Source organism: Hyperoodon ampullatus, assembly GCF_949752795.1.
Source record: "Hyperoodon ampullatus genome assembly, chromosome: 13".
NCBI lineage: Eukaryota > Metazoa > Chordata > Mammalia > Artiodactyla > Ziphiidae > Hyperoodon > Hyperoodon ampullatus.
In genome coordinates this window covers 19,834,196-19,855,421 of record NC_136926.1, presented here as the reverse complement: position 1 = coordinate 19,855,421, position 21,226 = coordinate 19,834,196, and the positions used below count along the sequence as shown (strand labels likewise).

General features: G+C 42.9%; 1 protein-coding gene across 2 annotated transcripts in view; it reads right to left on the bottom strand.

Annotated features, from left to right (window-relative positions):
- Positions 1-377: 377 nt before the first annotated feature.
- SGSM1 (small G protein signaling modulator 1) overlaps positions 378-21,226 on the bottom strand; it is a gene marked incomplete at its 3' end in the record, with an annotated part of 84,813 nt that continues 63,964 nt past the window's right edge. For both annotated transcript variants that reach the window (XM_079717733.1, XM_079717734.1), the window contains 9 exons: positions 17,311-17,493; positions 15,992-16,060; positions 13,732-14,322; positions 12,046-12,170; positions 9,501-9,583; positions 6,082-6,191; positions 4,687-4,783; positions 3,424-3,591; positions 378-466 (listed from right to left, as the gene is read on the bottom strand). In XM_079717733.1, the coding sequence (XP_079573859.1) occupies positions 378-466; positions 3,424-3,591; positions 4,687-4,783; positions 6,082-6,191; positions 9,501-9,583; positions 12,046-12,170; positions 13,732-14,322; positions 15,992-16,060; positions 17,311-17,493 (1,515 nt within the window). The remainder of the gene's footprint in view (positions 467-3,423; positions 3,592-4,686; positions 4,784-6,081; positions 6,192-9,500; positions 9,584-12,045; positions 12,171-13,731; positions 14,323-15,991; positions 16,061-17,310; positions 17,494-21,226) is intronic.

Genomic DNA, 21,226 nt, shown 5'->3' with positions numbered 1-21,226 from the left:
AGTTTCCAAAAAGTTCCCTCCCCAAGTCTCATCTGACAAGACAGTTGGAGGGATGGGAGAGAAGAGGGAGGAGACCATTCTGGGGACCATGAACTAAGATGTGCCCCCTGCACACCAACAACTCCCAACTCCCACAAGGGAGAAATCCCAGACTTGGGCGATCTTTGGTCAAACAGGAAAACGTAAGGCTGAACTGAAGGGGCAACCCCTCGATACCACCTGCCTGGTGGCCAAAGTTGGGGTACTTTCTCTTTGCACAGAGGTCCATGCTCGGGAACAGATGCCAGGACCTTGCTCCCTAGGTGGCCAGGAGGAGAAGCAGGCAGGACAGGCAGGTGGGCGGAGGCTTGGCTGACACTGCCTGGGTGACGTGGTCCTCACTTGTTCTCAATCAGGGTCTGCACCTTGTACACGAGGTCCCGGGCCAGCTTCAGCACCTGTTTGGTGTTGTGTCGCTCGGCCATTTCTGAAAGAGTGGAAGTAAAATCTCATGAGCCTCCTTCTGTGTCCACCCTCGGGATGCACTTTCAGTGCCTGGAGAGGTCTCTGGGGCATCCCCATCATCATCATCATCTGGCATCACCCCCAGAGCAGTTCTGGAAGCAGAGACTTTGGGGAGGGTCTGCATCTCCAGACCTCGGTTTCCTCATCTGTAAAATGGGAACCATAACAGTACCTACTTCACAAGGTTACTGTGAGATCAAACGAGATGAAGCTGGCTCTCAGTGTGTGTGTTTAAAAAAATATTAGGTCCTCCCACCACCCTGCTACAAACATGACTGGACACCTTTTAAGAAAGCAACGCCAGGCACGTGGTAGATGCTTAAAAGTAGAGAAGGAAGGAAGCAACAGAAGGAGAGGGGGAGGGGAGGGGAGAAAGCACCAATAATCACTTTGTCGAGAGTGACACAAAATGATCAGCTCTTCAAAGCAGAATAATCCTAAACTTAGACATTTATCATAAAGAAATCATTTGGGGACTTCTCTGGTGGTCCAGTGGTAGACCCCGCCTTCCAGTGCAGGGGACGTGGTTTCGAATCCTGGTCAGGGAACTAAGATCCCACATGCCACGGGGCAACTAAGCCCGCATGCCACAACTACTGAGCCCATGTGTCGCAAACTACAGAGCCCACGCACTCTGGAGCCCGCACACCACAACTAGAGAGAGACAACCCGCATGCCACAGCTAGAGAGAAGCCCGCATGCTGCAATGAAAGATCCTGCATGCCGCAAGGAAGATCCTGCGTTCTGCAACTAAGACCCGACACAGGCGAGTAAATAAATAAAAATTGAAATAAAAAAAATAAAAATAGGGATAAGTAACATTAAAAAAAACCCTCAAAAAAAACCAAGAAAGAAAGAAATGATTTGGTAGAAGAAAAACAAACAAACAAACAAAAAACACTAACACAGTGGTTCCCAAACTGGGTGCTGAGGAACCCCAGGGTGCCACAGTGAACACATGGAAACGTTGAGGGAAATACAGCTATCTTCCACATCTGCTGAACACCACATAAACTGCTAATGCGAGTGAGTTTGCAAATTTCATGACATTCCTATCAACGGCTTTATAGCTTTGCAAAAACTAGGTTTTCAGCAAGCAGTTGCCATGATAAAAGCAAGTATCATGCGAAAATCACTGTGGAATAGGAAATGAAGGTGGTGGGGTTCAAAATAATTCCAAGGTTTGAGAAGTTGTGCAAAGCCCAACAGGTGAACACACCCATTAGTAACTGCACTTATTTATTTATTTATTTATTTATTTATTTATTTATTCATTTATTCATTTATTTATTCAGGCCACGCCGTGTGGCGTGTGGGATCTTAGTTCCCTGACCAGGGATTGAACCCATGTCCCTTGCATCGGGAGCACGGAGTCTTAACCACTGGACTGCCAGGAAAGTCCCAGTAACTGTACTTATTTAAATATAAAATAAAAATACTATTTTCTTTTGACTTACACGTATTATTTTTTCAAATGGCTACTAAGTTGTTAGGATAGATATAATTATTAGGTGGTTTGGACCTAACTAGTCAGTGAATGGAACTTTTGGTCCGGGTGCCACGAAAACTTTACAGAGACATCAGGGGTGCCATGAACTGAGAAAGTTTGAGTACCTCCACGCTAAGACAGGAATTGTTTTGCGTTCTCAATCACACCCTCAAACCGAAAACAACCTAGATGCCCAATCAGAATGGACGGTTCAGTAAGTTATGAACAGTCACTTGAGGTATATTCTGGTGTCTTAAAAAATGATTATATGGAAGATGGTTTTTAAAACATTAAGCGGAAAAAAACCTAGATACAACTGGATTCTGAAATGGTAACAACATAAAAATATACATTACTTTGGGAAAGACTAGATGGAAAAAACATTTAAAAAAAAATGAACCCACTAAGTACAGCGTGGTTTCCTGGATTGGATCCTGGAGCAGAAAAAGGACATTAGTTAAAAACCAAGTGGAATCAAGTCAGTCTGTAGTTTAGTTGATAACAATATATCAACGTTAATTGCTTTGTTCTACAAATGTACGAGGATCAGGTAACATATTAACATTAGGGGCAGCTGGGTGAAGGGTATTGGGAACTCTCTGTACTATCTTTGCAACTTTTCTCTAAATCTAAAATTATTCCAAAATAAGAAAGCTTCTTTAAAGAAAACTAATAATGTTTCCAGTGTAAGGTCATCACAGGTGGCTTTTTTCTTCTTTTGCTTTTTCCAAAACCTTCTTTAGTTTAAGAAAATGTTTTAATAGTGATAATATTGATAGTAGCAACAGCTTCTATTCATAGTAACAGCTATGAGCCAAGCACCACCTGACTGATGGGCTTTATATCCTTGTGGTCTCATTTAATCCTCCTGACATCTCCGCGAGGGAGGTGTTAGTACCATTTTATCCCCAAGGACTCTGAAGCCCAGAGACATAAAGTCACTTGCCCAAGTCACACAGCTCCCAGGTGGCAAGGCTGGGATCAGAATCCATCTCTGTTTGATTTCAAAGAGTGTGCCTTTTTCATGCCATTTCAACTGCTTTCCTGTATCTGCTTTCCCTACACATGTCAACCCTCTGAAGAAGACACTGTTACTCCATTTCCCAGATGAAGAAGCAGATGTTTAGAGAGAGGGGAAGCAACGTGTCCATGGCACAGTTGGTTAATGGCAGAGCCAGGGATGCTCCCTGAGCCTGATTTCAACACCTAGGCCCCTTCTGCCAGATCCCTGAGAAAAACACACAGGGATCACTCAGCATTACAAGTTGTTAACTCATCCATTTGGAAATAGCTGCAAGAAGTGGGGAGAACCCTCCTCCATCCCCTTCATGGTGCATCAGTCTCAGTGACCCTCCATACCTCTCCAGGCCCCAGGAAGGGGCCCTCCAGAAGCCTGCACCCCTCAGATAAGACCCTGGTCACGTGGATACCATTAAAAAATTTGATGATGTCTGTGAAATCCATGTTGTTCTCCAAGATGATGTCACGGTAGACCTCCACCAGCGCCAGCGCGATGAACAGGACATAGTGGGCGGACGACACGTGTTTGGCTGCCCAGATGGTCTCCCAAACAGAGAAGACGTCATCATAGATGAGTTCTGCCGGGACACCAACACACACGCGCAGGGGGAGGGTCAGTCACTGAGCTCACGGCGCTGCCCTCCCTCCGGAAAGATCCCATGTCAGCCATGGTCCGCTCTTCTGTCCTGGAGCAGTGGCCAGAGCTCAGGCCAGGAGACAGGAGACCTGGACACTGTCATTTGACAGAAGCCTCAGCTTTCCCCTCTGTAGAATAGGCTATGCAAACCAGGTGGGTTGTAAGTTTCCAACTCTGACATCCTGTAAGTGGAGGAACCGGGCACATGCAAATTTGATTTACATTGACCTGTCCTTGCCCTGTCCCTTGGTCAGTGTCCCCCTCTCTCCCTGCTCCCTCCATCTCTTTTAGATACCAATGGGGGTATCTCCTTTTCCCCCTGCACCCAGGCAGAGCTGGCTGCTGCCTCTGTGTCTGGTAAAGAGACAGAATAGAGCAATGATGAAAAGTAAGGCTTCCTATGTCCAATAAACTCAGTCTGAATCCTGGCCCCATCACTTACTAGTAAGGTGACCTTAGGCTAGTTATTCCCCTCTATGAGCCCTTCTCTTTCCTCATCTGTAAGTGGGGTGATACTAACAGTAATAAAGGACTGAAGAAATAATACATAGAAATGGCTCAGCACAGTGCCTGGACCTTAATAAACACCTCCATACAGGTTAGATATTATTAGCATCACCCCAAATTGGCAAGACAGCAATGCACTGTCAGACATCATTTCTAAGTCACATGTGAAAGATGCTCTATGGGCTTCAGAGTTCTTGGACTCTGATAAGCAGCTTAATAGAATGGAAGGGAACTGGGCTTAGGTAGACAGAGTGGGGCTCAGATCCTGGCTTTATTATTCCTAGCTCTGAATTTAGTTCTTCTCAGTCTTAGTTTCCTCATCTGTAAAATGGGGATTGTGACAACACCTACTGCATAGTGTCTCTGCAAGATAAGTTGGGTGAACTGATAGTCAGAACTCAACAAATCGGCATTACTCTCTTCCACTGGCTTTGTTACAACACCTCCCAGCCTCACCTCCCTGGTACCTTTTCCCCTGAGATTCTGCTACAAAGAGTCTGAGAACAAGTTTCCAGTTTGAAGTCTGTACCTCGCTTGAAATCCAGCAGGAACCAGCGGTAGCAGAAGTAGAAGTGAGTGTAGTCCCCATTCTGATGCATCAACTCGAAGAGCTCTGAGTCCAGGATCTGTCAGAGAAAGGAAAGATAGGCATCAGTCTCCTGGGCAAAGGCTAGACTAGAGGGGACAGCTGAATAAATGATGCTACATCCCCACACCAGATACCAGACAGTCCTTAACAACCAGGTGGAGTTTAAAAATGGGCAAAGGATTTGAGGTGGAAGTCAACCTAGCTCAACCTAACCCCGTCATTTCTCTAAAGAAGATGTGCAAATAGCCAATAAGCACGAGAGATGCAACAAATGGGCGTCTTTAGCAATTAGGAAAATGCAAATCAAAACCACAATGAGATACCACTTCACGTGCACTAGGATGGCTATAATAAAAATGACAGACCACAAAGTGTTGGTGAGGATGAAGAGATACTGGAACCCTTATATGTTGCTGGTGGGAATGCAAACTGGTGCAGCTGTAAGTCCACTCCTAGGTATATCCCCAAGAGAAATGAAAACCTATGTCCATATAAAAACTTGTACATAAATGTACACAACAGCATTATTCATAATAGCAAAAAAAGTGGAAACCACTCGTGTTTATCAGTGGATGAATGGATAAACAAAATGTGGTCTATCCATGCCATGGAATATTCAGCAATAAAAAGGAATGATGTACAGATATATGCTATAACATGGATGGACCTTGAAAGCATGATGCTAAGTGAAAGAAGTCAGACACAAGAGGCCACATATTGTGTGACTCCATTTATGTGAAGTGTCCAGAATAGGTAAATCTATAGAGACAGAAAGTAGATTAGTAGTTGCCAAGAGCTGGGGAGAGGGATTGATGTTAATGGGTATGGGGATTCTTTTTGGGGTGATGAAAGTGTTCTGAAATTAGATAGTGATGATGATTTCACACCTGTGAATATTCTAAAAATCACTGAATTGAACATTTTAAAAGGGTGAATTTTATGGTATATGAATTGATCTCAATAAAGGGGTGTGTGTGTGTGTGTGTGTGTATGAGAGAGAGAGAAAGCGAGCGAGAGAGAAATATACTCAAATATTTCTTTGCAGAAAAGGACCAATACAATCAAACATCCTGTTAAGGGCAAGGGACATGTCTTGTTCATCATTGTAGCCACAGTGCCTGAACCAAATAAATGCTCAGTGAGAATGAATGTAGTGGAGCTGAGCTGTTGAGTGAAGGTTGAGTTGAATTGAGTTTTTTAGTTTAACTCAACTGGGCTGAGTTAAGTAGAATGAGAGACTGAGTCAAGTTAAACAAGGCGTGGCTATTAAGTTGGCTTGTGGTCCATTGGGCTGAGCTGGAATAAGTTATATTATTGAAAAGCACAAGGTCCTACCTGGATTAGTGACCTCATGTTGGCAAAGTGCGTGTCCATGGCACCTCCGTGGGGGAAATTCTGGTTCATCCTCTTCATGAGCTCGGTGAAGCAGCTGAAGGCAAGGGCCTCTGCGGGAAGAGCACAGGAGGAACAGTCAACTGTGCCACTGCCCAAGGAACCTGAGGTCCCAAAGTGATGGTCCGAGGCCCTGAGGTGGTTCACAAAGTCCACAGCCAAATGACAAACATAAGGACAATGGAGTACAAATGTATACCATTTCAAGGAACGTTCTCCAATTAATTACATACTTCCCACCTTTAGAGGTACTGAAATGTTTTATTTTAGGAAACAATGGTGACAGCAAAGCGCTCTGTTTTAAAGATCCCTATTTGCTATAATGAAAAGTCGACAATGTTTGGTCCCAAACTTTTTGAAAAAAACATTCTACAGGGTTCATGAAATTCTCATGTCTGGGAACCACTGTATTAAACGAGCAATTGTCAATATTGGAAGGGTGTTTGCAGGCGTTATGCAAAGAAAGGGTCAAATAACATTGGGAAATGCTGCTTAGAGAGCCACTACCTATATTAAGAATGAAAAGGCTCTGAGAAGTCATGTAATTTAAAAAATCTTTTATATTGTTCAACCCAGTGTTTAAAAAATTTATTTGAAAATAGTACCTTTTTTCTCTCTTAACACCTAGTAACTTTGGGGAAAGTTATGAGAAGGTTTCCAGAGGCACAGTAAGATCTCATTTATTTTTTAAAAGACTTTATTTTTCAGAACAATTTACAGAAAAATTGGGAAGAGTGTACAGAGTTTCCATATACCCCACACCTCGTTCCCCCTATTATTAACATCTCCCATTAGTATGGTACGTTTGTTACAATTAATGACCCACTGATGATACATAATTGACTCAAGTCCATAGTTTTTTATCTTATGTCCTTTTTCTGTGCCAAGAACTCATCCAAGGACTACATTACATACAACTGTCATCTCTCCTTAGGCTCCTCTTGGCTATGGCAGTGCCTCAGGCCTTCCTTGTTTTTGATGACCTTGATAGTTATGAAGAATACTTGTCAGGTATTCTACGGGATGCCTCCCTATTGGAATTTATCTGATGTTTTCCTCATGATAAGACTGGAATTATGGGTTATTGGGAGAAAGACGTAGGTAAGGTGCCATTTTAATCACATCATATCAAGGGTATACTGTATCAATGTGATTTAGGATGGTTGATGACCTTGGCCACCTGACAGAGGCAGTGTTTTCAGGTTTCCCCACTGCATAGTTTCTCTCTCACCTCCCACCCCCTTCTACACTGAACTTTCTGGAAGCAAGTCACTATGCTCAGCTCTGAAGAGTTGGGAGTTATACTTCCCATTTTAAAACAGCCTTACTGAGGTTTACGTACCATAAAATCCACTCTTTTAAATGTATAATTCACTGGTTTTAGTATATTCACATCTGTGAACCAAAATCTCTAATTTCAGAACATTTTCATCACCCCCAAAAGACTCTCTCTATATCAGAGGTCATCACCTATATCCCTCTCCCTGCAGTCCCTGTCAACAACTAGTCTATTTTCTGTCTCTACAGATTTGTCCCTTCTGGCAGCAATCTTATTTTAATGTTGCTAAAATGCCCAGCTTCTCACATGCTCTTGGAGGCAGTTTTCATATCTTACTGGTTTCCTCATTAATAAGTTGGATGAAATCTTTGTCATGTGTTTATTCTATTTGTATGAGAGAGACACATTAACTTTTTGAAAATTATATTTTATCAGTTCTGAAGGTCATCCACTGAGATGTTTGAGGGGATTAATCCAATGGAGACAAATTAAATCAAATTTACCTGTACATCCTCGGTGACAACAGAACTTTTTCTGACCCTCTAGCTCTTTTTTTCTTTTTCTACGATATTATGTATTTGTTTTTATTTCTGGCTTGTATACCTTCAATAAGTTAATCTGAATTGGTGGCAGCAATGACTGGGGATTTGCTATTATGGTCTATTTGGTGATCTCTGTTGGGTGTATAATGAAAGCCTATTCTCTGTTGGGTGAGAGATGACAGAGAATCCAATTTTGTAGTCTTTTTTTCTTCGTTGTTCTTTTTTTTTTTTTTTTTTACCTGTTTGTCTATTTGCAAACTCAAATCAATTAACAATTACATGCTCACTGGAAGAAAAATAACCAAGTTTTTGTGTTTCTGGTTCAGTTTTCAGCAATATTTTATAGTTTTTGGTGTACAAATCTTGCACTTCTTCTGTTAAATTTATTCATAAGCATTTTATTCTTTTAGATGCTATTGAAAATGGAATTGCTTTCCTAATTTCATTTTTAGATTATTCATTGCAATTGTATAGAAATATAATTGACTTTTATATAGGTCCTATATCCTGCAACCCTGCTGAACTTGTTTATTAGTTTTAATGTGCTCTGGATTCCTTAGGATTTTCTATAGGCAAGATCATGTCATCTGCAAATATAGATGGTTTTACTTCCTTTCCAATCTGGATGCCTTTTATTTCTTTTTCTTCCCTAGTTGTAAAGGCTAGGGCCTTTTGTGGCAAAAGTGGACATCTTTGTCTTACTCTTGATCTTAGGTGAGAAGTGTTCAATATTTCACCATTGAGTATGACATTAGTTGTGGGTTTTTCATAGATGCCTTTTATCACATTGAGGAAGTTCTCTTTTATTCCAAGTTTGCTGAATTTTTTATCAAGAAAGGCTGCTGAATTTTGTCAGATGGCATCTCTTTGTCAACTGAGATGATCATGTGATTTTTGTCCTTTATTCTATGAATGTAGTGAATTACACTGATTGATTTTCATACATTGAACCAGCCTGGCATTCCTGTGATAAATCCCATTTGGTCTTGAAATATAATCCTTTTTATACCTTGATGGATTCAGTTTGCTCGTGTTTTGTTGAGGATTTTTGCTTTTGATTTCATAAAGGATATTGGCCTGCAGTTTTCTTTTCTTGTGATGTCTTTGTCTGGTATTGGTATTAGGGTACCAGTGGGCCCTCATGTAAGGACCTGCCTTATAGGATGAGTTGAGAAGTGTTCCCTCTTCTTCTCTGTTTTAGAAGAGTTTATGAAGTATTGGTATTCATTCTTTGTTAAGTGTTCGGTAGAATTCAGTAGTGAAGCTGTCTGGGTCTGAGTTTTCCTTTGTTCTCACTCATGTTTATACAGCCAGTGGCTAGCAAAAGCTTGGATGGGTGTTGGACACCTGGAAATAAGTGTTGGTCAACATGGAATAAGAGAACTTTTTATTTCACTAGGACCTTGATGTGTTCACTGGACAGGTCTTCTGAGCACCTGTACTGACCCATTCCATGGAGTCACAGAGTCAGGTTAACGTCTCTTCTATGTAGTGGGAAGGAAACTGCATCCCCAGTTCTGGGGCAGGGAGGATACACTCACCGTCATCCAGAATGACCAACAGTGGAGCCAGGAGGTCACACATACCCTGGACATAGCCGATATCAATGTGCTGCCAGATGTAGCTACGAGAGAGACACAAGATGCCCAGTGATGGCCCCCACAATATGCCTCGCCAACCCCCTCCTCCTTTACCTCCACCCTGGGTTGGTCCCCATCCCTCACCTGGACCACTCCCTCAACCTCCAGCCTGCATCCCCATCCCCAGTCTCACTCTCTTCAAACAGCCTATGCTCGGTCACCAGGATGTCCTTCTTAAAGCTCAGCTCAAGGAGACCACTGCATGCTCAAAAACCCCACTGCATGACAGGACAGTGTCCAAACTCCTTAACTGGGGGTGCAAGGAGTTCATAGTTTCCTCCCAATCCCTCTTTACAGTCTCACACATCACTTCCCAGTGCTTCTTCCCCTCCAGCTGCAGAGGTATTTACCTTTGTACAAATAAAGCATACATTCATGCCCCTGTGCTTTTGTCCCAGCAGTTTCCTCTGCCTGGAATTTCCATCTGTCCCTTAATAATAATAACTAATATTTACTAAGCATTTACTGTATGCTCTGTCCACTATACATGTACTGTATCATTTAATTCTCAAAATAATCATATGAAAAAGTTACTATTATTATCCTATTTCACACATAAGGGGAATGAGGCACAGAGAACCAAGTGACATGTACCAGGTCATACACCTAACAATAAATGGTAGAGACAGGACTTGAACCCAGGTGGCCTCACCCCAGAGTATGTGCTCTTAACTTCAGTGCTAAATGATTTATTTCTTCAGTGTCTTCTCTTTTTGCCAAAATTCATCTTGAAGGTCACACCACTGTGAGGCCTTCCGTGATTTCTCCTGGTGCCGTAACTAGGTAAAAGTCAGTCTATGCTTCCTTCTCCCCCAGCACTATTTAATTTTAAGGAAGCATGCTATATTAAAGTTAATTATGTTTGTATCTCATCAACTAAATTTTGAGTGGCAGTAATTGCTTGGGAGACCATAAGACAGAATAGTTAAGAGGTGGTGTTTATTAATAAGAAGGCTTTGAACAGGGTTTGGCAATCCTTTTCTGAGAGGTCCAGATAAGAAGTATTTTCAGCTGTGTAGGCCATATGTTCTCTTTCTCAACTACATAACTCTGCAGAGGCAATCACAGATAATATGCAACCAAATGGGCATAGGTAAATTCTAAAAAAAATTTTATTTACAAAAGCAAGTGGTAGGCAGGATTTGGCCCATGGGCTGTAGTGGTAGTTTGCAAACCCCTGAGTTACAGTAGCATGTAAAGAAGTCCAGGATGCACTGTTGAGTGTAAAAAGCAAGTTGTAGAAAAATAGTTTATAGTATAACCCAACACAGATAAACATTAAAAAAAAATTAGGGCCTCCCTGGTGGCGCAGTGGTTGAGAGTCCGCCTGCCGATGCAGGGGATACGGGTTTGTGCCCCGGTCTGGGAGGATCCCATATGCCGCGGAGCGGCTGGGCCCGTGAGCCATGGCTGCTGAGCCTGTGCGTCCGGAGCCTGTGCTCCGCAACGGGAGAGGCCACAACAGTGAGAGGCCCGCGTACCACAAAAAAAAAAAAAAAAAAAAAAAAAAAAAATTAAAACGTGTGCATTCATATTATATTATCCTATATATTACATAGTATAACTATATATTATATAGTATAATTACATTCTATATATTTATATAGTTATATAGCATTATATTACATTAAATATTAATTACTATCTAAATATCAATATATTAACATGTGTATATTCATATTATACTATATATTTATATAATTATATACACATATGAATCATAATTATGTATGTTATATAGTATAACATTGTATATTATATAATATACTATCTATTATATATGTGTATATATAGATATCTCATATATATGGCTTGGGAGGATATTCACTAAACCATTAGCAGTAGTTTCTTCTTCTTGGTGAGTGGCATTAATGACTGGATATAAAAGGAGAAGTTTCTCTTTATGCTTTATGAACTTCTGATTTCTTTGGTTGATTCAGGTTTTTAATAAGCATGGGTTACTTTCATATATCAAGAAATAAAATATTTACTATTTAATGAAAAGTAACAAGTAGCCCCAAATCCTGGCTTAAAGAAATAAAGCAGAGATTCTACAGTCTGAGAGAAATGGGTGAGTTCCTGTACAGCCACTGCCCACCTGGAGGGACCCTGAGCAATGCGGTACCCCTCTGAGCCTCCATTTCCTCACCTATAAAAGGGGATAAGACTTACCTCATAGGCTTGTTGTGAGGACCAAGCGAAATGATGTTAGTAAAGGGCTCAGGACAGTGCCTGGTATACAGTAGGTGCTTAATAAATGTTCCCTATTATTATTATTATTACTATAATTGTTATATAATTGTCAGGATGGGCTGGAATGAGATTCAAGGTGGGCATGGTGCCAGCTGCAGAGAGTGCGATTCTAAATGGGCTCCCCGTAGCACACACCTGTGCCATCCCCTCCCGATCCCCTACTGATCCATCCCCCCCACCCCGCCCCGGCCACCTGCACATGATGTTCCGTAGCTTCTCCAGGTTGGCGGGTGTGAAGTACCAGTAGTTGCGGTCACACCTCTGCACGTCCTTCTCGATGCGGTGCAGGTTCACCGTGTACAGATCCAGCAGCTCTGGCTGCGGGCCCCCAGGAGGGGAGGAAAAGAACAATTACACCCCAACTCCTCACAGAGGCTGTCTTCCAGAGATTCTCTTTCCTCCTCCTAGCCCTCTCCTGTCATCACTGAAAAAAACTTCCTCTACCTGGACCAGTCAGATGTTCGACTTTATTCTTGTTGCTATTGTTTCCTGAGAAAGCCTCTTTCACTTTGTATGATGAAAATTCTCTTTAGTTTTTTCCTTTATAAAACAACACAACCCTGGGACTTCCCTGGTGGGCCAGCAGTTAAGACTCCACACTCCCAATGCAGGGGGCCCGTGTTTGATCCCTGGTCAGGGAACTAGATCCCACATGCTGCAACTAAGAGAGCCCGCAGGCTGCAACTAAAGATTCTGCACACCACAACGAAGATCCCGCAAACAGCAATGAAAATCCCGCATGCCACAACTAAGACCCGGCGCAGCCAAATAAATAAATATATTTAAAAAAATAAACCAAAAAAAATAAAACAACACAATCCTATGAGATGTATAGAATTACTATCCCCATTTTATAGATGAAAAAAGTAAGATTGATATATATATGTTTATATAGGCTACAATATATATGTAGCAAACTAATAAAAAGCAAACAAATAAATGAAAATACTTCTAGGAAAAACAAAATTTTTTGCAGGAAAGAAAAAACATATACAGGTTACTACATGGATTATGCATTAAATTCTTATAATAATATAACCACCAAACAGTCATTTAACTAAAATTACTATAACCATAGTGAATGGATGGGGATTGGGACGGTTTCACTCGTGTGGTGAGGGGGCGGGGCGGGGGAAGGAAGAAGACTGAATCCTCTTCCTCCACAGTGGGGAGTCAATAGATGTCAAAAACTGAAGAAAAACAAGAAAAGATCAGTAAGTAGCAATACAAGTGTATTATTTACAGACATGAGGGTAAACATCGGATAATTTGGGCAGAATAAGTAACTACCACTGCCTCTGGGGAGGGCCTAATGGGCAGATGTGGGGCAGACAGCTTCCAGTTCTTGGATCCAGCCTTGTCTGACTGTTTGACTCTTTGTGATAGAGATAAAAAGTCCTTTAAAAGAAAATGGATACACAACACCTGGCCCAGAAAACCTCCCTTTCAGTTGATGTCCTTTGCTTTGGGCTTTTTGGCAAGAAAGTAAAATATTTAAAAGATATTGGACCTGAGTGTAAATCAGGATGCTCACCATCAAGGTTGCTATTGATCGCTATGGGCTGAGCACAGAGGACTTGACTCACTAATTCTGAAAACAACTCAGGGAGGAAGGTACGAGATAGATAGGGAAACTGAGGCTCAGAAAGATAAAGTGATGTACCTAAGCTGGGATCTGAACCCAGCACTGTTTGTCTGCAAAGCCTGTGTTCTTTAAGTATTATATTATCTTCTCTCCCAAATGGGTTTCTACAGTGAACCCTCCATGATGGGAAAAGGCAATGAACCAGAGGTCGTTCTGGATAACTGCGGTTTGTGGGACACTCCCACCCTCCTGAGGCTGCAGAAAATTGAGTGGAGGAGAATCCTGCTGACTTACAGAGTAGGTGACGCCACTAGAAGACACAGGGGATGCCTCGTTGTTGGCAGAAGTGGTCACGGCCAGAGAAGCAAGCACGGGGAAGAGACTTTCCATCTCGGGCTCCTCTGAGAGGTTGTCCTCACTGTCCACCTGGCTCTGCTTCCCCACCTCGATGCCCCTCCAGCCCTCCATCGCAGGGCCCTCCCTTTCGGGCAGAGCTACATCCATACTGCCAGTGATGGACACGAACTCGTCCATGCTCCCGTTGGCCAGGAGGTCACTCTCCAGGCTGTCCTGCACAGCCAGCTCCTCACGGGGGACCTCATCCCGGGAAGTGGTGGCCTCGCTGCTCTGCCCGTCATCCACACCGTTGTCCCTGGATCGAATCACCAGTGGGGCAGGGCGCTGGGCGTCCATGACGCTGTCCTCCGTGCTCAGGCTGGGTTCTGAGTGCTCCGAGAGGCCCGAGGAGAAGTTGTGGGAGGAAGGGTGGCCGGAGTCTGGGGAACAGGTGCCATTCACCAGGTTCCCGTTGGGGATCTTGGGCTGCTTCTCCTCCAACCTGCATTCTGCCTCCACCTGCTCCACCTCGTCCACAGACTCGAAGACCTGCAGACCAGGTGCACAAAGACAGAGGGACTAGGATGTCTATTGTGGTGCTACTTCCAGCAGCGACCTGAATATCCATCCACAGGGGACTGGTTCAAATACGGAACATGCCTGCAGGGGAACACTACACAGTCAGTAAAAAGACTGAGGCAGAACAAGGTGTAATATATGCTCCCATGTGTAGGAAATAAAAAATTGCTCCATATGCACGCATAAGCATAGAATAATCCAGAAAGAAACAAGGAAGCACGGCAGTTGACTCTGAGGAAGAGTATCTTTTATCATACAAAATTATGTGCACTTAATTTTTTTTTTTGTGGTACGCGGGCCTCTCACTGTTGTGGCCTCTCCCGCTGCGGAGCACAGGCTCCAGACGCGCAGGCTCAGTGGCCATGGCTCACAGGCCCAGCCGCTCCGCGGCATGTGGGATCTTCCCGGACCGGGGCACGAACCTGTGTCCCCTGCATCGGCAGGCGGACTCTCAACCACTGCGCCACCAGGGAAGCCCATGTGCACTTAATTTTTTAAAGTAAAAAAATTAGTTAACCACATATGGAACAGGCTAAAAAAACATCCATGTGGTGGACTATTATGGATCAATTTTCAAAATTAGTTAGATGTATATGAAATATTATGGAAAAGTCTCCAGGATACATATCTAAGATTTATTTGTGGTTCTTTGTGTCTTTAGGCCATATCCCATCAAGGCAGACTGTATAAGATCATATCCCAAGATCACCTGAAATATTTCTTCTGTGTGGTTATGTCACCAACTTGATTTACTGTTAATTTCATGTGCTTCTGGTTTTAGAAAGATTTCTTTTCGATTAAATTGCTTTTGGAGTTAACTTACCTAACTCCAAAATCAAAACTAGAAAACAAAGTACATTCAGGGAAATGTAGCTTCTTTCCTTGTACCCCTCACCCCACTTAAGTAACCATTTGATCAGTTTCTGGTTTATCCTTCCATCGTTTTAGAAATTAGATATATATAGATATATATAAATATAAATAGATATATATAATACATATATATAAATATACACTTATATACATATATATAAATATAAAGATATATATATTATATATATACATATATATAAATATAAAGATATATATAAATAGATATAAAATACATATATTAATATTTCCTCTGTTTATGCAAAAGGTGACATACTTGGCACATTTTTTCACTTTGTTTTTTTCTTTAATATTGAGTGAGAATGTGTTAACATTTCTTTGCAGTGAATGAAATGAAAAGCTGTTGAACAATACATCTGATGGTATTTATTTAGAAATTTTAAAAGATTACTAAACATCGCAATATATTACATACTGTCTATATATTTCTGTGTATGTAAAGGCATACAGAAGGGTCTGGAAGGATACACAGCAAACTGAAGATAGCAATGTTATTCCTAGGGAGGGCATGTGGGGATTAGGGGTGGTCAAAGCCAAATTTAGTTTTCTCTGTAATATTTTAATTTTTTTAACAGGCAAAAGAGCTTCATGTATTACTCATGTAGGTAAAACTTCAATTTTTAATGCTAGCATAAAAGCTAAAACAGATCAACCATGAGTGACCTGTATATGAGGGACCTCCAGTCCCATTATTCCAGGTTGGAGGGAGGGGGATGGGTGGGGAGGGGCGGGGCCTCCGGGAGGTCACCTGTGTGCTGCTGCTGGAGTCGCTCTGCAGGCGGATGTTCTGGCGGCCCGAACTGCAGCTCTGGGAGGACTGAGAGAAAAAGGGGTAGGACGGAGTGTGGGTGAGGCTGCAGCCGGGCTCAGGGTCCCCACATTGAGCTTAGGAGGGGCTGCTGGGCTGGAAGTGAGTAAGTGTGGTCTTATCTCTACGCCTGACTCGGGCAAGTCCCTTCTCAGGGCCTCAGCTTCCTACCTATCAAATAGAAGTGGGGCGGGGGCTCGCTCCCTGGAGCCTCCTCGGAGGCCACAGCAGCCACTGGACCTCCACCTCCCACCCACAACCAGAGAACCCCACCTTTAACTGCTCTGCACTTGAGACTTCCAACTAACATTTTAGTTCAACTCAAAGGACTGGTTGTATGCATGTCTATTGTCTACTCCTTCCCTGTATACGTGCTTTTTGCCCTATAACTTTTACTTTCTGTCAACCCTGATGCTAAGCTTGGCCAAGTGACCTGCTTTGGCCAGTGGGGTGTTAGCAAACTCGACAGGGCAAACACATAAAAAATGCTTGCGCATTTTCTGCTTTCTCTCTTTAAGATCTGCTTTCACTGCGAGAACATGGCCAGGCTAGCCTGCTGGAGGATGAGACGTGAGGAGCAGGGCCGAGTCACCCCAGATATGTGAGAGCCCAACGAAGATCAACAAACCTTTTAGCTGAGCAGAACTGCCCAGCTGACCCACAGACTCATGAGTAAAAAATATATGTTTACTGTTGGACATCATTGGCTTTTGGGGGTTGTTTGTTACACAGTATTAGTGTGGCAATTGATGACGGATTTATCACTGGTGAAGGGAATTGACTTTCTTTCCATCCCCTGCTTTGGGATGCTAAACTGGAGATTCTATCAGGACAGATATGTCTGACCTGGTCACTGGAGCATTCTTGACATTCCAGGACATTCCTGACAGTACCTGGCACATAGTAGGTACTCAGCAGCATTTGCTGAACAAATGAAAGTCTAACACTGTGCTGGGCACTTTATATATGCTAGCATGTTTGAGTTGTACACAAATCTCCCCTATACAAATGATCATTCCCATTTCATAGATGAGGAGACTGAGGCCCAGAAGTAAAGGTGCTTGTCTGAGCCCCAGAGCTAAGAAATGAAGGGGCTGGAGTTTGAAGTGAGGTCTGTCTGACTCCAAAGTCACCTTCCACCTAAAAGCCAGGGGTGAGACTCTGTCCCAAGGCCCCAAACACCCAGCCCTCACCCTTCCTACAACAGCCTGATGGAGCAGAGCCCCGCCCCCGGCTCCCTGAGGGGAGCCACCCATCACCTCATTGCTGATGGTAGAGTCCCGGTGCATCATCCGGTGCAGGTGGCTGTCCAGGCTGGCCCCCGAAGAGCATTTGGCCAGGGCGGCCGCGTGGGATTCCCGCTCCCTCTGCCGCACAATCGCCTCACAGCCCAGCCACTCGGACATGGTCTGTGCATAGCAGGCATGCATCTGCTCGTCCACCTGCCAGGGCAGATGCACGGTCACCTGGAATGCTGGGATCCCAGGGGACAACCAACCCAACCCAGAAGATGGTGGCTCTGACCTGGGACCCTGAGCCCTAGAAACACCCATCCAACATTCATGGAGTTAACATCCATCAGATGTTAACTGAACACCTGCTATGTGCCAGGCACTGGCTAGGCCCTGGGGATACACAAAAGTGAGCAAGGCAACTTCTTTCTTTCCATTTTTCCCTCCTTCCTTCCTATCTTCCTTCTTTTATTCATTCATTCATTCATTCATTCATACACTTATTCAAATATTTGTTGACAACCTACTCTGTGCCAGGCAGTATACTAAGCCTTGGGGATACTAAAGTGAGCAGACTGTTTATTTCTTTATTACCTTCTTTTCCTTTTTCCTACTTCATTCATTCATTCATTCACTTGTTCATTTAAGTTGATAAGTACCTACTATGTGCTAGGCATCAACCTAGGCATATGAAACATAAGATGAACAAGATGCCTCATTTATCCATTCCTCCAGTCACTCAACACACTTACCAGGGGCCTCCCAGGTGCCCAGCATGGGGGGTAGGTGCTGAGAACACAAAGATGAATAAAAGTGACCCTTTCCTTTACTTACAGCAATGGCTTTAGAGAAGGGCCACAGGTTTCTAGTGTTTCCCTGTGAGATTTCAGCAGAGAAGATCGGAGCTTACTTCATTTCTGTGTTGCACAGCCCAGGTAACTGAGGTTCTGAATCTGCCAGACCTCTGGGCACAAGTGGGGCAGACAAGCTGACGAAAGGGTGTGAGGGGGCAGGAAGGAGAAGAGGGAGGGCAGGGAGCCTGCCGCATGCCAGGGTTGGGAGGGGCGGGCTGCCTTTAGCTAGTCAGGGCTTCCAGAGAGAGGCTCCGGGTCCACCCTGCCCAAGCCTGTCATGGGCAGCTCCCTCCTGCTGACCTCCCGAAGACTCATCCAAGCCCACCTCCCTGTTCCCACTGCCATCCTAGGCTAGGCTTCCAGGACCCCTCACCCAGATGACCTTCCTTCCTGGTGCCTGCTTGTCCCAGCCTGGCCCCTCCTGTCCCTCTCCCACTCGGCAGTCTTCCTCTTGTTTCCTCTCCAGCCCTGCTTCTCACTGTTACCCCCACCCTCCTCGTCCTTTACATCCCAGCTACCCACGTCCCCAGCTACCCACGTCCACACGCCCTTCCGCCCCTTCCCACACAAATGCACACAGACACACACATCGCATCATGCAGGCGTCTCTCTTCCCAGAAGCCCTTCCTCAGTCTCCTCGCCTGGAAAGCAACCTCTTCAAAGAATGCAGGTAGGCTTCTGCCCGGTGGAGGTGCCTCCTCTGTGCTCTTAAAGCCCCTGAGTTTGCCTCCATCTGAGTTTGCATGAACCCCCCTAAACTGGCAAAGACCTTATCTAATGCACCTCTGGGTTCCCAGTCCCGAACACGGGGCCTGGCACACTGGAATCCTCATGCTGGTCCTGAGATCATTTTAGACAGTTCGTGGCACAGCCTCAGCATATGGAACCACAGTGTGAGAAAGTCTCCATATTCAACTTTTCTGATTATGAGGAAGGCCAGTCTGGCACTACTGTGTCTTTAATCCATCCTTAACACTTTATAATCTCCCTTCTAAACAAAGAGAGAGAGGCCTCAGGCAGCCTGTGACATCTAGGTAGAACTGAATTATATCATTTTGTCACATTCTATTTATTTTTGAAGTTTCCTTCTCTTTTGGCAAGTCATATTGGTTTTCCATTGATGGCAGGGGCATAAAATGCCTTTTTAAGTAAGTTATATAAATTTTTAAGTGAATCAATTCAAAGACAAATACTTAGTAAATCGTAGCACAGATGGTACACAGACATGGAGTGTAAAATATCAGTGGGTTTTGAAAACTCAGTATGAATAAAAGAATGTAAAATATCTCACTAATAATTTTTATATTGAGTACATGCTGAAATGGTAATATATTGGATATACTGGGTTAAATAAAATGTTATTAAAATTAATTTCACCCTGATAAAATGACATAGAACCACACACACACACACACACACACACACACACAGAGGAGCGGATGCAAAAACTAATGAAATCCTAGGTTGTACTGTACCAATGTTAATGTGCTGTTTTTTTGTTTTTTTGTTTTTTTGGGTTCTTTTGGCTGCGAGGCCTTTGGGATCTCGGTTCCCTGACCAGGGATCGAACCCAGGGCCCCAGCAGTGAGAGTGCCAAGTCCTTACCACTGGACCGCCAGGGAATTTCCTTAATATGCTGGTTTTGACAATACACTATATATAATAGTTCTATAAGATGTTTCCATTGGGGGAAGCAGGGTGATGGGTACCTAGGACCTCTGCATCACAACTTTTGCAACTTGGCATGAACTTAAAATTGTTAAAATTAAAACTTTAAAAATATTAATTGTGTCTGTTTCTTTTTACTTTTTAAAATGTAACTACTAAAACATTTAAAATTCCATATGTGCTACAGTAATGAAAATAGTATGGTATTACCTGAAGATTACTAATTATAGTGTGGCATTAGATCAAAGGCACAGAATAGAGAATCCAGAAATAGATGCCACTCTAAAAAGCCCCACTGATTTTTTTCTCCTTCATTTTTTTTTAAATTGAGGTATAGTTGATTCACAATATTATGTAAGTTTCAGGTGTACAACACAGTGATTCACAGTTTTTAAAGGTTATACTCCATTCATAGTTATTATAAAATATTGGCTATATTCCCTGTGCTGTACAATATATCCTTGTAGCTTATTTATTTTATACATAGTAGTTTGTACCTCTTAATCCCTACCTCTATCTTGCCCCTCCCCTCTTCCCACTGGTAACAACTAGTTTGTTCCCTATATCTGTGAGTCTCTTTCTTTTTTGTTACATTCACTAGTTTGTTTTATGTTTTAGATTCCAAGTATAAGTGATATCATACAGTATTGGTCTTTCTCTGCCTGACATTTCCCTAAGCATAATACCTTCCAAGTTCATCCATGTTGTTGCAAATGTAGGCCCAAGTGATTTTTCACAAAGGTGCAGAAGCAGGTCAATGGAGGAAGGATAACCTTTTCAACAAATGGTGCTGAAGCAACTGGACATCCAGAGGCAAAAACCAAAACAAACCAAACAAACAAACAAAAACTCCTGACTTAAATGACACACCATATCCAAAAATGAACTCAAAATGGATCATGGACTTTTTAGGAAAAAATAGGAGAAAAAGTCTTCAGGATTTGGGGCTAAGCAAAAAATTATTAGACTTGACACCAGAAGCACAATCCATCAGAGGGAAAATTGATACACTGAACCTCCTCAAAAATCTAAAAATTTGTTCTGCAAAAGACCCTGTTAAGAAGACAAAAAGACAAGGTACAGACTGGGAGAAAATATTTGCAAATGACATATATGACAAAGAATTAATATCTAGAGCATAAAAAGAACTCCCAAACTCAACCGTAAAAAAATGAAACAATTCAATAAGAAAATGAACAGAAGCCATGATCTGACATTTCACTGAAGATTCACAGATGGCAAGTGAGCATGTGAAAAGATGTTCAATATCACTAGTCAATTGGGAAACGCAAGTTAAAACCACAACGAAATACCACGTACACATTCCTGTAAGTGGCTAACATAAAAAATAGTGATAACACTAAGCCCTGGTGAGGATGCAGGTGTGGATCACTCCTACGGTGCTAGCAGGAAGATAAAAT